The sequence below is a fragment of the Coenobita brevimanus genome, chromosome 57, assembly GCF_032717465.1.
Source record: "Coenobita brevimanus isolate Jiangsu-jjx chromosome 57, ASM3271746v2, whole genome shotgun sequence".
NCBI classification, from domain to species: Eukaryota; Metazoa; Arthropoda; class Malacostraca; order Decapoda; family Coenobitidae; genus Coenobita; species Coenobita brevimanus.
In genome coordinates, this window is record NC_137010.1 from 16,629,953 (window position 1) to 16,647,023 (window position 17,071).

General features: G+C 41.6%; 1 protein-coding gene across 2 annotated transcripts in view; it reads right to left on the reverse strand.

The window, feature by feature from the left end:
• LOC145402103 (E3 ubiquitin-protein ligase TRIM23-like) overlaps window positions 1-17,071 on the reverse strand; it is a 75,317-nt gene that overhangs the window by 2,080 nt on the left and 56,166 nt on the right. For both annotated transcript variants that reach the window (XM_080274221.1, XM_080274220.1), the window contains exon 9: window positions 6,442-6,609. In XM_080274221.1, coding sequence (XP_080130347.1) covers window positions 6,442-6,609 — 168 coding nt within the window. The remainder of the gene's footprint in view (window positions 1-6,441; window positions 6,610-17,071) is intronic.

Consider the following 17,071-nt stretch of genomic DNA (forward strand, 5'->3'; position numbering starts at 1 on the left):
AGCATCAGCAAAGATCTCACAACAGCATCAGCTACAGCAGGGTAAAGCTCACTCATTTTAGACCAGAATTTGGTCAAAGGAAGTGTTTGCTTTATTTACAACTGAGTCATTCACCAACTCTAGGAATTCTTCTTGCATGTTATCTTGGAGAAGGTGCACATTAACAATGAATGGGTTTCTAAGCAATTTTTATTCCAACTCATTAGTTTGGAGAAATAATACTGCAACTCCATCCACAGGGGACTCCATCCACAGGGAAGAAGATGTGTTTGTACACAGTGCACCAACTCTAGTTTTTCAGTACCTTTGTTTTTTCAAGTGCCTCACTAAGGTGTTCAATCATGCTAAGATTTTCATCTATGACCTTCCCTTCCCACAGCTCCAGCTTCATGTTGAATTACCTCACCTTGCCCATGAAATCAATCTTTGTGGTAAAACAGCCTTGGAGGGATAAGTTTAACGAGTTTAGATGCAAGAATGTGTCCTTCAAGTAGGCCAGCTTTTGCAGCCACTGGTTATCTGACAATTTTTTGGTGAAATCAAATGACTCTGTCTTATTATCACATTTGATTAATTCAGAAAGCTCCCCCTTCAGTGACTTTACTTCGATACCACATTCCCCTGTGATCCTGCAACAATCAGCAAACCTTGGTGTGAAAGAGTTAAATTTCTTCATTGGTTCCAAACACTTGGCACGGTAGGTGGAAGAGTTGTGTGTCTGGGGCACTTGATGGTATTTACCATGCGCACACGATCATCAAGTACCAATCTAAATTCTGGTTAGAGAGTCTTAGATGCCTGAGCATATCTGTGAAGCATACAGTGAAAACCCCTTGTTTCAGGACTCGCCTCACTCTTCCTTGAAACCCAGACCAATGGCCAAGCATTATTGGTGCTTCATCAGTTGTACACGCATATATATTATTTTAAGAGTCCTTAAGTCCTTGTAATCGACAAAGCATAACAAAACAAAAAATCCTCCTTCAAATCTCCACCACTGATGTATCATACAAACACAAGGAGGTGGTCACAAGCACCCATATAAGCTAATTCATCAAACTAGATTGGAAATTTGCCTAAAGATGCCATTTTTATTTCAGCAATCACTTGTTCTGATACCTTCAGACATGATCAAATATGCATCAATGAACGGTATCATCTGAGAGAGGTGCTGATGTGACTTTCAGCTCAACATCATATCCAGTAACACTGCAGACTATATCTTTATGGCAAGGGACAATTAACTTCTCTGCAATGTTGTTGTTTTTTTTCTTGTGTTACTCTCAGTGATACCATGTACAATGCACATAACCCTGATTCTTTTAGTTGACTTAACTGTCCCAAACAATTAATGGGTGCTCACTTCAGTCCCTTTTTGTTCTGCTTGAAGATGGCACCATTCTCTCAATCCTCGAGTAACACGTTTTTGTTCTAACGGACTCAGGATAATGTGTCAGGTCATAACAACATGCAGAAAAACTCGAGCTCACATGGTGAAGTCAGCTGCCCTGGCTATGAAATTTGACAGTTGTGCACAGTAATGTCACCAGCCAGATTCGCCATGATTGGCCAGCTTACATCCAAGTACCTGTCCTAGGCATACTCAAGGCCGTATGGTTTGATGAAAATTTACGGGTTGCAATTTTATGGGACGAAGTGCAACGAAAATGTATGCTGATAAAAAAAAAAAAAATACAGTACAACCTCACTATAACGGACTATTTGAGGCCCAAGCCAGTCCAAAAAAAGTGAAAGTCTGATAAAAGCGACATCTGGACTTCCCCCCCCTGCTAGCCTGGACTTTTTCTGATATATCAGACATTAGTCCTGATAGCACCAACAGTTTATCACCATGGCATCACCAACTGTTTTCACTACCATTGCAGTACTGTACTGTACTACAGTAATCCCTCATTTATCTGGACATAATAGAGCCAAAGGCATGTCTGGGTAGTGGCAACATCTGGATAATGAACACTGTTCCCCTACCATACCCAGACCTTACCTATACTCACCTCCAACCTAAGCCCAACCTATTTGTACAGTAGCTATGCTTAATCTGGCAATGTTTTCCAGTCATTCAGGTATATTTAGATATCGAAACACATATAGGAATATCCAAAGTAATGCTAAACACCAAGAACACCATGCAGAAAAACCACTCAAAACCTAAAAAACCCCACCTAAACACTACTGTATGTACTGTACCCCTCCTTATTTTGGCAGTGTTTTCCAGTCATGCTGCCATATTTTGACATCAAAACATATATAGGATTATCCAAAATAATTTTCAACACCGACAAAACCATGCCAAAAAGACACTGAAAACCAAAAAACACCCTACCTATACACCACTGTATGTACAGTATCCCTCCTAATTTTGACACTGTTTTCAAGTCAATCTGCTGTATTTAGACATCAAAACACACATAGGAATATCCAAAGTGATGCTAAAGACCAAGAAAACCAAGAAAAAAAAACTGAAAACCACACACTCCTCTATGTACAGTGCCCCCACCTAATTTCAGCAGTTTTCAGGTCATTCTGCCACATTGAGACAACAAAACATACATAGGATTATCCATATTAATGCTAAACATCATGAAAACAATGCATAAACCAAAAAAATCCACACACACACACACACACAAAACTGATCGGTTTGAAAATCTGTTGTCTGTGACGAGTGATTGCTCCTGGGGCTCAAAAAAAATTCCACGACCAAATATGTCACCGGATATTGGTTATACTGGTATAAATTGTATACCTTCATCTTTACTGGTGTTTATCCTATAAGAGCTAATAAAAACACATAAAACTGACAAGTAAGAGTACAGTAATTCGGCAAAGAATAAAGCATTCAGGAGTAAAACTTACCAACATATAACTTCCCACCATCCTGGTGCAAAATTTTGCCACCACCTTCCATGGATTAAGCATATATCTAAATGCAGAATTTCATGAGCTTTCTTGTGGTCATTTCGGAATTTCGATAAAACCAATAGTTGTCAAATGAATTGCAAAAAAATTTGAAAACTCATGAGTCAGTGTTATCACCACGAAGGAGGGTAAGGACTGATGGAGTGAGGAGAGAACTGGGAGGGTATGGAGGAGGGACAGGAGGGGGAAAGAAGCGAGGCTGTGGGCAGGATTCTCCCCCTTCTGTCAACAGGCAAGCGGGCACTTTTACTGTACGTTTACTCGTGGCTTGCGGTCTGTTAGACACTGAGTGGCCATGCGGAAACACAACTCACCATGACTAGGGGACTTTCAACGTTCGGTAGAGAGGCAGACTGCCGCTGTTGCCAAACATGTACTCATGACTTGTGGTCTATGTTCGATGGAGGTGGCGATTGGGAAAGACTTAGCCCTAAGGCAACAAAATATTGGACATTCATTGCAGAATGCATAAGGACGCTTTGACACCGCTTGCGGATTACAGTTGTATTACTCGGGTGCTGGAGGTTCGTTGGGAGTGATAGGATGAGCACGCGACTTTGACCATTCAGTACAGGGGTGGACAGACATTTTAGCTCTGGTTGTGGGTTACAGACTGCAGGTATACCTCGATATACAATACCCCTAGATACGATACCCTGGCTTGACGATAGGGGTAGAAATACCAACATACCCTGCCTAATGATGGACAAACCCCAGTTTAACAATGGGTGTTTATTTATTTGTTTTAACCAATTTTGATTAAATTATAGACTAAAATTGTGTGTTTAAGTTGATTTATAAACCGTTTTTAGACTCAGATTAATGTGTTTTAGCCACTGGTGGGGTGAACATTGTCATTTTGGGGTACAGTTTACAAGCATGATTTTGTCCAGACTTATATTTGATGATTTTCAGATTTAATTTGTTGGTTTTAGTGAGTTATTTGCAGGTGTTAGGCTTAGGTTAGCTTGTTTTACAGCTGTTAGGCCATTTAGGTTGGCTTTAAACTTACTTTTGGACTCATTTGGGTGGGTTTAGGACTTGGCTGGGGGTGAAACCCATGGCTCAAAAACACATCCCTATACTTTACATGTTAAAGCTACCCCAAGATAAAATATCCCACCTAACAATGGGTTTTTACTTACCCAATTGGATCGTTAAACCAAGGTATACCTGTACTTCCTGCTCATGGCTCGAGCCCAGCAGTCATAATACCGAATGTTTGAACGTGTCGGCTGGCCGGCCGAAGTTCTTGGGGACCTTTATGTCAGAATAATAGCAAGTAAATTCGGGTAATGGATTAATAGAGCTAATGTCCAGCATCCAAATAATGAACACATCCGGATACTAAGCATCTGGATAAATGAGGGACTACTGTATACATTCATAACAATAATCAAATGGTATAATATACCATATATAATAATACTTTCCTGTACACAGATAAACATGTCTTTTATTTACCTTACTATTACTGAGGTCAGGCAGTCCGAACCACTTTGGGCTTTATCGGACTTTTCCTGATATATAAGAATTTAGTCCAGTCGGCTCCTCGAGTCTGATAAGTGTGAATTCTGGTACACTGACGTCTGTTATATCGAGGTTTTACTGTACTTTCATCCATGTGTTCTTGTAAATTAGAGTTTGGTTTCACATTCTTCATTCAATTTCGTGCTTCCCAACACATTTCGGACTGACTGAGCATACAGCAATCAGTCGTTTCTCGCATCTCACCGAGTTCTACCCCATGCTCGTGTGGGTTTTGCAATATTAGGGGATGAAATGGAATGCAAATGTTTCCTAATCAAAAAGAAAATTACTCTTTCATCCATGTGCTCTCATAAGTTTGCATTCAATTCCTCATTCTTCGGTTGATTTTGTGCTTCCCAACACATCGTGGAATGACTTAGCATATGGCTATCAGTCCTTTCTTGAGCCTGACTGGGTTCTACCTGCACTGTGCAGCAAGATTTTTTGTGTGTGTGTGTTTGAGTGTCATGTGAGGACACTGACTCAGTCATGCCATGTAATCAGCCCCAGCCACCCAGAAAGCAACGCATCTTCAGAAGTATAAGACAGTCAAGGAGTTAAAGCAGGCAAAGAGGCAGGCAGAAATTATCCCCAGAAGTACGAGATAGTAAAGGAGTTAGAGCAGGGAAAGAGGCAGGTAGAAAGGGCAAAAAAGCAAGGCATGAATGAAAGCACCATCAGAAAGATTTGTAAGGACTGGGAGAAGATCAAGAAGATCGTGTGTGGGATGCAAACCTGGCAGCAGTGAAAGTTGATAATGTTGTCTGTCACCAAGAAGCTTCTAGGGCTTTACGTGGAGCATCAGAGAAAGAACAGCTAGCCATATGCACAGTCAGTCCGAAATATGTTGGGAAGTGCAAAACTGAACAAAGAATGTGAAACTGAATGCTAGCTTACCAGAACACTTGGATGAAAGAGTAATTTTTTCTGGTTAGCAAACATATTCGTTTCATTTAGTCCACTAAAACTGTGAAACTCATAAATTTTCATCTAAGCATATGGCCTAACGTGCCTAGCGAAGGCCACATGATACAAAAGAAGGCGAAACTTTATGACAAAAACAACGAAGGGGGTGGGGGCGGGGGTAGTGCCGGGAAGCTACACATCACCAACACAAGGGTACTCAGCCCAACTTTTGTTTTTGTTAATGCTGTTTTTAATACCCATGATGTTCTTAATTAAAACAGTTATATCTCTTTCAGTGTTTTAACTGATGGTGGGTATAAACAGGGGGTAATATACGTGGGGTAAGGTGGTAAGAAGGAGTAAAAGTGAGAGTTTTGGAAAGTCGCCAGAACATATTATACCATTATACATGCAAACATACTGTGTGAGTGACACAGGTTTGAGTAGCACGCGTCTTGTCCAGTCCCTACTGTCCGCATTACTTGAGGAGAGTGTTCTTACTTTTCAGATTTGGATGGCATCTGTTTAAATGTTGCTTGAGAAAGCTTGGTTTCATGCACACCAGTAATAAAGCTCTGTGGCATACAACACACTGACTGTAATGAGACAGTACCCCCCATCCTCACTCAGGGTAGCTGTCTGAATGTGAATTAACCTGATACGCAAACACCTACAACCATTGATACGCACATATAACTAACTAAATTAACTCTCACTCTCTCTCTTTCTCTCTCTTAGTAGATTTTCATACATTTTCATCAGCCATCTAAGTACCCTCTAGAAACCCTAGTGCACACCTCTGAAGGTTCATGAACCCCAGGTTGAGTAACCCTGGACTAACCTAAGCTAATCTGACTTAGATTAAGCTATTTGGGTCAAGACCTCATCTCAGTAAAGTAACATACAGCCAAAGAATATGGGTACTTCATCTACAGTTATATAATACATGAAATGACAACAATAAAATCCTCTTTATCATCATAACTATCACTATCACTATCAACTTTTTTCACAGAGGTGCGTAAAAAAATTTAGAAACAGGAAAAAATCAACAATTTCACAAACCTTAAAATTCTTGTATTCAATGGTCTCCACATTAAACCCAATTGTTGGGATGGTTGACACAAACTCATCCTGCTTGAGTTTGAAAAGGATGGATGTTTTCCCTGCTCCATCAAGTCCAAGAGTCACCACACGCATTTCTATCCGTGCCCCAATGTGGATACGGTTGTCCTGAGGGTAGGGAGTGAGGTGAATATACAAGGAGTGAGATGAATGAGGAGAACAGTAAAATTCCAGTGGACAAATGAACAGCTGGACTGAAATGGATAAAGATGTAGAAGTGGTTGACTCAGAGAGGAAGAAAGCAGAACTGTACGGAATAACTTGAGAAAGGAGAGGGTTAAGAAAGTGGATAAGACTGGCTGAGAGAAGGTAGCGGTACTGGAAAGAAAGGGAGGTGACATAATTGATTCAGAAACAAAAGCAGAAAATAAGCAGACAGATAAGAATTGCAGTGTACACACAGATGCATAAAAAAATAATGTGTTATATTTACAGATAGAGATACAGTTGACCCCAAATTTTGTGGACTAACAGGGAGAAGACCAGTCCATTCCCGCAGAAAGTCCGTTCCTGTAAAACATATACGTACTGTACTTTTAACCACCCACTCACCATGACACTTCGCCATTACACCATTCGCTCACTGTTGCACATACCACTTCATCACAGCTGAGTCCAACTGTGATTCATGGCCAGTTTTCATGTGTTTCTGTGGCTGTACATCACCATCTTTGCTTGAAGAGCCATCAACACAAAACTTAGAAGCATATTCAATTGCTTTGGGCATTGCTTTTCTTATATCAATAACAGTTTGTTTCTTCACTCCGAACTCCTCATATACATGCGCCACCGACAAACCATTTTCAAGTCTGCGAATTAACTCTAACTTCTGAGCTACACTGAGGTTCACACTTTTTTTTTTCAGGTTTGGGAGGCATGGTGACACAATGACTGTCACACTGGTACCGATGAGCTAGGCAAATAGATTGGCAGCATGCTAACGGCCACCTAGCAGATGCTTTGTGAAGCAGCGTACACAGCTGCCATTTTGTCCGTGGGTCCACAGTGGTAATGGACCTACGGATGATGTCCGTTAAATCCAAAGTCCGTTGTCTCACGGTCCGCAAAACTGAGAGTCAACTGTACTGTCAAATTCAAGCTTACAGACTTCAAATACAAGCTGAGTTTGAATATATTCTACATAAGCAGAATATATCTACAGTCTTTGTCCATGAGTTTCCTTCTGTAATAGTAGTTTATTGTCACTGTAGGGATTCAATTTCTCTTTCAGCAAAATATGTAGCATTCACTTGCTCGTCCTGTATACTAGCGTTGAGAGTGAATGTCCCTTTCACCTTCATTCTCATAACTCATAGTATTCAGACATGCTAGAGTGAAACTTTCACTTTCATTACTCCTAGTATATATACTCGTATTCTTATAATACTACTCATTTACATTTCTATTTACATTCTCTATTTTATTTACATTATTTACATTTCTATTTTATTTACACTGTGTTATGCACTGTCACTTGAAGTAACTTACAGAACTATTTTCCACCGTTCACTTATATTTACATTCATTGCTTTCACTTACTGTTTACACATTATTTACAATTCCATTTGAACTGTTTTACTCACCAGAAAGATTGTAGTCACTCTCTATCAATCGTCAGCCCTTTACCTCTTTCCACACGAGGTTTAGTAGGGAGTAGAGGTCACAGGGCCCTTTGCATGGGGCTAAAAAGCGGCGGAAGTTAGCAGGAGCGAATCCGACGTACTTTCACCTTGAAAGACAGTAAACTGATATTGGTGGGCCGGGGTGGCCTACCTAGAGAGAATGCATTAGTGCCAACATCAGCCTCGTGAGAGCTGCTATTATATAGCTATGAAATGAATGGCAGGAAATCTAGACAATACATTATAAATTAGGTAGTTCCAGGTGAATGTAAATATCACTTAGGCTTCTCCCTTCCCTCCTTATATAATTTTTATTACGAGAACAGATTATATGGCATATTTCAAGGGGAAATAAACGGCGAAAATTAGCGAACGAGTGCACGTGAGGTGTTGTCAGGTGATAATTAGCCAATTCCAGGTGCATGGCACTATAAGTTACCTTATTTCTTTTTGGTATATATTATTTGGTATAAGAATAGGGCATAGGGCTTATTTCAATGGATGAAATCAGTGGAAAATTCCAGGGATGATTTACTTAGTATAGAATACAGTGTGGTGGCCTGCAATAATTAGGTAGTTCCAGGTGACTGTAAATAGCACTTAGGCCCTTCCTTTCTTATATATATTTTTATTACGAGAATAGATTATACGGCATATTTCAAGGGGAAATAAACAGCGAAAATTAGCGAACGAGTGCACGTGAGGTGTTGTCAGGTGATAATTAGCCAATTCCAGGTGTATGGCACTCTCACTTACCTTATTTCTTTTTGGTATATATTATTTGGTATAAGAATAGGGCATAGGGCTTATTTCAATGGATGAAATCAGTGGAAAATTCCAGGGAAGATTTACTTAGCGTAGCATGGCTGGCCAGGCGAGAGGAGAGGGTAATGGAGGGGAGGTAGGGAGGGGAGTCAAGAACGGGGAGAAATGGCTAAATTGTCAACAAGGGATGGGAGTGCAGATGAGATTAGGAGTGCTGACTAGTGTTGGACATTGGCAGTACCGATAGATGATACAAGCCACCACTTCAAAGCCCGGGCGAATTCAAAATAACACAGAATCGCAAAAGTGATGTCCCGCGGTATGATCCCTTGCTCCCAAGCGTCACAAAAGTGACGCCCCGCGGTTAAGAGGTTAATCTCTCTCTCTCTCTCTCTCTCTTGTGTGTGTGTGTGTGTGATCATCTTTACCTCTCTCTCTCTCTTGTGTGTGTGTGTGTGTGTGTGTGTGTGTGATCATCTTTACCTCTCTCTCTCTCTTGTGTGTGTGTGTGTGTGTGTGTGTGTGTATGTGTGTGTGTGTGATCATCTTTACCTCTCTCTCTCTCTTGTGTGTGTGTGTGTGTGTGTGTGTGTGTGTGTGTGTGTGTGTGTGTGTGTGTGTGTGTGTGTGTAGATCCCTTAGCGCCTGGTGTGGGGTTGGTGGCATCACGGGAGGGTAAGGCCTGTTTGGTGTTACAGTACTTTCTGATAGGGTAGGTACATGTCCCACCGGAACGCTCCTCTATTTTTCCCATTAAATCTTAACTTCATACTTCGACGTTTCACATTTCGTGCGGTTTTGGCGGAACATCCTAGTGCGAAAAACGAGGAACCACTGTATAAATATATACAGTAAAATCTCAAACTTCGACAGCTTAGAATTCGATGAATCAAATTTTGATGCATTTTCGAGTGGTCTGCCTACCTCACGTTTCGAGAGAAAGTCGTGCATTTCAATGCTCTCAGGCAGGGATGGAAATTCTCGGATCTGAGGTTATCGTACATTGTGGCCAAAATTATAGTATTCTCGCTTAGATTATCATACAACCATTTATTTTATAAAAATTAAGCACATATCTGCCATTTAGTGCTTAAATACCATTATTATAATTCATCTCCACATAGTGAAAAGAAAAAATGTATTAGCGTCATAACCATCCAAGAGGGTGAAGAGGAAGATGTCGACACTGCAGATGTCCAGATACTCGAGGATGATTTTGATTTTGTGGGGTTTGAGTTGGATACCTCTACAGAGAAGGCTACTTCAACTTAGTAGTCCACCCCTGGCACACACCACAAACACCAGCCAGCCAGGTGATAATATTCCATAACCTAAGGTTAGTACTGTACTGTACAGTGTGCTGTAACTACTGTAATAAAAACTGTGACAGGATACCGACAAACTGTAACAAATTTTACTGTATTCTACACTACAGTACAGTATGGCAATACAGTGCAGAGCTACAGTCACTTAACCACATTTACAGTTCATAAAGTTTACAGGGAGTGTGGGCAAAAAATCATGATTTTACATATTGAAGTTGGGAGGCCCTGGACCCAAACTGATTTTTCCCACAAGAGGTTCAGTTTAAATTTCGATGTTTTGAATTTAGATGCGGTTTTTGGGTAAATATATCCATCGAAATTTGAGATTTTACTGTATATATACAGTATATATATACTGTATTCATATATATATATATATATATATATATATATATATATATACTATTCTCTAAGACATGTTACTAACTGTGAGGGTGGAGGGTGGCAGAGGGGAGGAAAACACCCATGATTTTTCAGTATACACTAGATCGACTATAGTGGTCACCCGGGGTGTAGTGCATGTTTTGCTAGATGAAAAAGTGGACTTATGTACCTAGGAGGAAAATATGGAAGCTGAAAAACCAAGTAGTAAGGGATACCTTCTATTGCGAGATGAGGAGAATGGTGGCTGAACAGGGAGCTGTAGACAGAGGCATTAATGAACAGTACAGAGCCCTCAAGAACAATCTCTTTAGAGTTACTGATGTAACATGCGGTTGGACAAGAGGCCCACCAAGACATAAAGTAACCTGGTGGTGGGATGAGGGTGTAGAAGCTGCAGTTAAGGAGAAAAGAAGGCTTTTCCGGGAATGGAAGCAGGATGGTAGCAAGGAGGAATACTTGGCTGCCAAGCGTAGGGCTAGAAGAGAGGTATACAGGGCGAAGTCTGAGTCACAGGGTCTTTTACTTGATAACCTAAATCATGGGGAAAGGAAAAATATGATATTTAAGGTGGCAAATCAGATGAAGAGGGATAATTGGGATATTATAGGTGAGCAGTGTGTGAAGAATGATGAAGGAAGGGTAGCAGTGAACAATGAGGATATTAAAGATGCATGGAGAGAGCATTATAGCTGGTTGTTGAATGAGGAGTTTGACTGGGACAGGGAAGGTTTGAAGCCAGCAGATCCAGTGTTTGGCCCTTGGCCATTGATTGATGCTGCTACTGTGAGTGAGGGGATAGACAGGATGAAGGTGGGGAAGGCAGCAGGTGTGTCTGGGTTGACTGCCGAAATGTTGAAGGCCTCGGGAGATATAGGGGTGAGGTTAGTCACTGACCTGATAAATATGATTACTTATGAGTGTGTTGTCCCAGATGATTGGCTGAAGAGTGTAACTGTAAATGTGTATAAAGGGAAGGGTGATGCCCTGGAAAGAGGAAATTATAGAGGTATAAAGCTTTTAGATCAGATAATGAAGGTAATGGAGAGAGTTTTAGAAGGTATGATTAGAGAAAGAATGAATATTGATGAGATGCAGTTTGGGTTTATGCCAGGTAGGGGGACAACTGATGCCATATTCACTGTTCGACAGTTTTAGGAAAAATATATTGGTAGGAGAAGGGACCTGTATTTTGTTTTTGTTGATCTGGAAAAGGCCTTTGACAGAGTCCCTAGAGAGGTGGTGAAGTGGGCAATGAAAAAGCTTGGCTTGGAGGAGTGGCTGATTAGGGTGGTTATGGCTATGTATGTGGGTGCTCGCACCCAGGTAAGAGTGAATGGAGATTTGAGTGATGAGTTTTCTGTGAATGCTGGTGAGCATCAGGGGTCAGTTTTGAGTCCCATGTTGTTTATCATGGTACTTGAAGCACTCTCACATGACTTTAGAAACGGACTCCCGTGGGAAATGTTATATGCTGATGATTTGGTGTTGATTGCAGAGAACGAAAGGGAGGCGAAGAAAAGGTTTAGGAAGTGGAGAGATGGTATGGGGCACAAGGGCTTAAGGGTAAATCCAGATAAAACAAAAGTGATGATATCCAGGGTTGGTGGTGGTACTGTCAAAGACGAGGGAGAGTGGCCATGTGCAGTTTGCCTCAAGGGTGTGGGAAGTAATTCTATCTTGTGCGGTGTTTGTGATAAATGGGTGCACAAGAGATGTAGTGGTATCAGAGGTAGGCTGAGAGATAATGCTGATTTTATGTGTACTGCGTGTCAGGGAGAGCAGGTGGAGATTGTCAGGCATGAAAGGATTGAACTTGCTGGTGAATCTCTTGAGTGCATGGAAGAGTTTTGTTATTTGGGAGACATGTTGTGTGCTGGAGGTGGGGCTGGAGCTTGGTCTGTGGCTAGGGTGAGATGTGGTTGGGAGAAGTTCAGGGAGCTCTTGCCTCTCCTGACATTGAGAGGACTCTCCCTACATGCTAAGGGGATCTTTGTATCCATCTCTCCATTCTCTGAAATCTCCATTCTTGGAGATTTCAATGTTCACCACCACCTTTGGCTCTCCTCTCCTTTCACTGATCCACCTGGTGAACAAGCCTACACCTTTTCTATCCTTAATGACCTAGAGCAGCTTGTACAGCACCCTACCCGTATCCCTGACTGCCTTGGAGAGAGCGCCAACATACTTGATCTCTTCCTTACAACTAATCCTTCTGCTTACACTGTTAATCTTTTCTCTCTGTTGGGCTCCTCCAATCATAACCTTATCACCTTAACCTGTCCTATTGCTCCGGTACGGCCTGCGGACCCTCCAAACAAACGTCGTCTCTGGCACTTTGGGGCTGCGGATTGGGAGGCCCTCAGGCAGTACTTCTTTGATTTTCCCTGGAATGATTATTGCTTTCATGGCCGGGAGCCATCTGGGTGTGCCTTGCGCATTACGGAGGTTATTCTCTCGGGCATGGAAGCATACATTCCTTTCTCATATCCTTTGACTAACGCAAGAAAGCCTTGGTTTAATCACGTTTGTTCTAATGCTGTCCGCAACAAAGTGAGGGCCTATAAAAGGTACTGGAGCCAACCCACCCTTAATCACATCTTTTATACAATTCTGCCCGGAATCGTGCTAAGTCTGTTCTTCGCTCTGCTAAAAATAATTTCATCCGCACTAAATGCTCTCAACTCTCCAACTCGAACTCTTCCCGCTCCTTCTGGCACCTTGCCAAAAACCTTTCTAACAACTTTACCTCATCATCCTTCCCTCTTCTTTCCTACTCTGATGGCTCTGTAGCTATTTCTTCTACTGATAAAGCAGATCTCTTCGCTCAGACTTTCTCCTCCAGTTCCACCTTAGACGATTCCAGTGCTGTTCCTCCATCATTTTCCCCCTCAGACTTCCTCATGGCTAACATTAAAATTACTTCAGCTGATGTATTTTCTGCCACTGCTGGCCTCAGTACTAATAAGGCATATGGGCCTGATGGAGTCCCTCCTGTTGTCCTCAATAACTGTGCTTCTGTGCTTACACCCTGCCTAGGCAAACTCTTTCGCCTTTGTCTGTCAACTTGTACCTTTCCTTCTTGCTGGAAGTTTGCTCTCATTCTGCCAGTCCCAAAGAAGGGTGACCATTCCCAACCCTCTAACTATCGCCCAAATTGCTTTAACATCCTGTATATCAAAAGTTTTTGAGTCTATTCTTAATAGAAAAATTTTAAAGCATCTTTCCTACCACAACCTTCATTCTGATCATCAGTATGGGTTCCGTCAGGGACGCTCCACAAGCGACCTTCTCACCTACCTTTCAGACTCCTGGTCATCCTCCTTTCGGGACTTTGGCGAAAGCTTTGCCATTGCACTTGACATCTCAAAGGCTTTTGATCGAGTCTGGCATAAATCTTTAACTTCCAAACTGCCCTCTTACGGTTTCTATCCTTCTTTCTGTGCCTTCATCTCTAGCTTCCTTTCTGGTCATTCTATAGCCGCTGTTGTAGACGGCTATCGTTCTTCTAGATCTATTAACAGTGGTGTTCCTCAGGGCTCTGTCCTATCACCAACTCTCTTCCTTTTATTCATCAATGACCTTCTAAGCTGTACATCTAACCCTATCCACTCATACGCTGATGACTCCACCCTTCACCTTTCCATTCGATTCCCACAACGTCCATCTCAGCAGTTACTTCAACAGGCAAGGGATGAGGCTATGGCACACCTAATGTCTGACTTGGCTCGTATCTCTGACTGGGGTAAAAATAATCTGGTTGTTTTTAATGCATCAAAGACTCAGTTTTGCACCTATCAACCCGACAAAATCTTCCACAGGTATATCCACTTATGTTTAATAATACTGAACTTAATCCTGCATCATCCTTGAACATGCTTGGGGTTTCATTTGCTCGGGACTTGTCTTGGAAAGATCATATTACATCTCTTGTAAAATCTGCTTCCAAGAGATTGGGTGTGCTAAGCCGACTCCGTTCCTTCTTTGCCCCTGCACAATTGTTGACTCTATACAGGAGTTTTATCCGCCCCTGTGTGGAGTACAACCCTCATGTGTGGGGAGGCTCCCCACATACAGCTCTTCTCAATAGGGTGGAGTCAAAGGCTTTTCGTCTCATTAACTCTCCCCCTCTTACTGACTCCCTTCAACCTCTGTCTCTTCGCCGCAATGTTGCATCTTTATCTCTTTTCTATCGCTGCTTCAATGGTCACTGTTCCTCTGAACTGTCTGCATGCATTCCTCCACTTCTACGACGGGCACATAGCACCCATCTAGCAGCAAACTCTCACCCCTTTTCTGTCCAACTCTCTAATGCAAGAGATAACCGTTACTCCCAGTCCTTCATTTATGCGACAGGTCAACTCTGGAACTGTCTCCCTCTGTCTGTATTTCCTGCTTCCTATGATCTCCAGTCTTTCAAACGCACTGTGTCCAGGCATCTCGAAATAAATGGAACTTGAATTTGGCTCTCTCTTGTATTTTGTTTTTCTCTTGGAAGGAACAGTTTTGCAGGCTCATGGCCTTTGGTTCCTTCTTCTTCTTTAAAAAAAAAAAAAAAAAAAAAAAAAAAAAAAAAAATGTGTTAGGAGTGTAATGCTGTATGGTAGTGAGACCTGGGTAGTAAAGGAGGTGGATATTCACCAGCTCAGACATACAGAAATGACAATGATTGGGTGGATGTGTAGTGCGCCCCTGCGTGTAAGGTCTGGGGGGGCTGGGTTTATGATGGAAGAGTTGAAAGGTAGGATGGGACTGGAGTGTATTGGCGTTGTGATGAGGAGAGGTAGATTGAGATGGTTTGGACATGTGGAGAGGATGGGGAATGACAACTGGGTGCAGGAGGTGAGACGTGTTAACATTGGGGGTGGGGTTATGAGGGGTGGACCGAGAAAGACATGGGACAAGGTCATTAAGTGCGACCTCAGGGTTAAGGGACTGAACAGGGAGGCTGCAATGGATCGTGCAGCATTTAGGTGATCAAGGCGACACATCCAAGCATGTTGGAGCCTTTAATAACGAAACGAAATGAAACTATGGTCATCACCTGGGATTAAGGGGGTTAATAAAGTCAAGTGATGCGAGTGTACCGTCATGACACTGAGGCTCATACACTGTGTCCTAATGTTCAAAACATACACCATTACCTGATATTTTATGAATCCCTTCATAATCTGTACATGTGTTATTTAACATTTGGGCCAAGTAAATATCACCAGATTTTGTGGTGGATAAACAGGATTTTATATGCAGTGGTGCAACATCCATAAGCAGTGTTGTCTGTCACGATTTTGATTAGGTTACAACTGTACATCTGAATATTCTCTCATTCATCATTTCAATTTAGCTTTCTGAGAACCATACTTATTCACATTAAAGAACAATAATGAGAGAAAATACACTGACAGGGGTGGTATTGCCTAAGTAATGTGAATGGCAGCACATGAATGGTACTGATGTATGTTGCCATTAAAGTTCTCTGAGCAGAAGAAGTTTGGCTTCCGGTTTCATCCACAGTGCAACATATTTACTGACATTCAGTGATGCATACAGGCAAACCCCGATTTACGATACCCCTAGATATTATACCCCGGTATAGTGATAGGGGTAGAAATACCACCCTACCCCATCTATCATAGGCCTACCTCCAGTTTTGTGATGGGTTCTGATTTTTTTTTTTTTTTATACTGAATTGGATGATATTTTAGACTTAAATTTTGTGTTCTGGTTGATTTATAAACTGCTTTTAGGCTTAGATTAATGTGTTTTAGTCATAAGTGGAGTGAACACTGTCATTTGGGTACAGATTCTTGCCCATCAGACAAAGTACAAAACAGAGTGGGCAACTAGGTGACTCAATGAATATTTCATGTCTGACCACTGAACTGTCATCTAACCTATCATGGAATAAACAAAATTTTTTAAAATAACTATCAATAGTGGTAGGTGGTGGCAACCATCATCCACTCACTTGATGTAGTGCTGCCTACTTCTTCCTTAGCCTTTATCATTCTTTTTCTGTGCCTGCCCTCTTCTCTTCCTATTTCTCCCATCTTTCCTGTCACTTCTTATTGTTTTTCATTCCTTTACAGGTGGCTTTACATTGAGTGACAAGCCAAATGATTTCCTGTAAGCCAAGGAACCATTTACAATGCTAGGTGGTAACCATATAACCAAACCATATGTGCTCCCTATGTGTTAGTGCCCCTCCCTGTAAAACAAATAACTCAACGTCAAATGGCCACCCCTTACAGGATTATGGTGTCTGGCAACAGATAGACAGATAGAATTATGAAAACCTTGGTAAATATTTCACACATTGATGAAAACTGACATCGATTATTCATGTGTTTACATTCGGGCCATTCAAGGAAACACACTTTGAAAATACAATAAATAAATGTTGGAAAATAAGAAAGAAGAAAATAAAGGAACTGAGCAACCACAACAGTAGCTAAAACTACATAAAGAGGGGCCTTT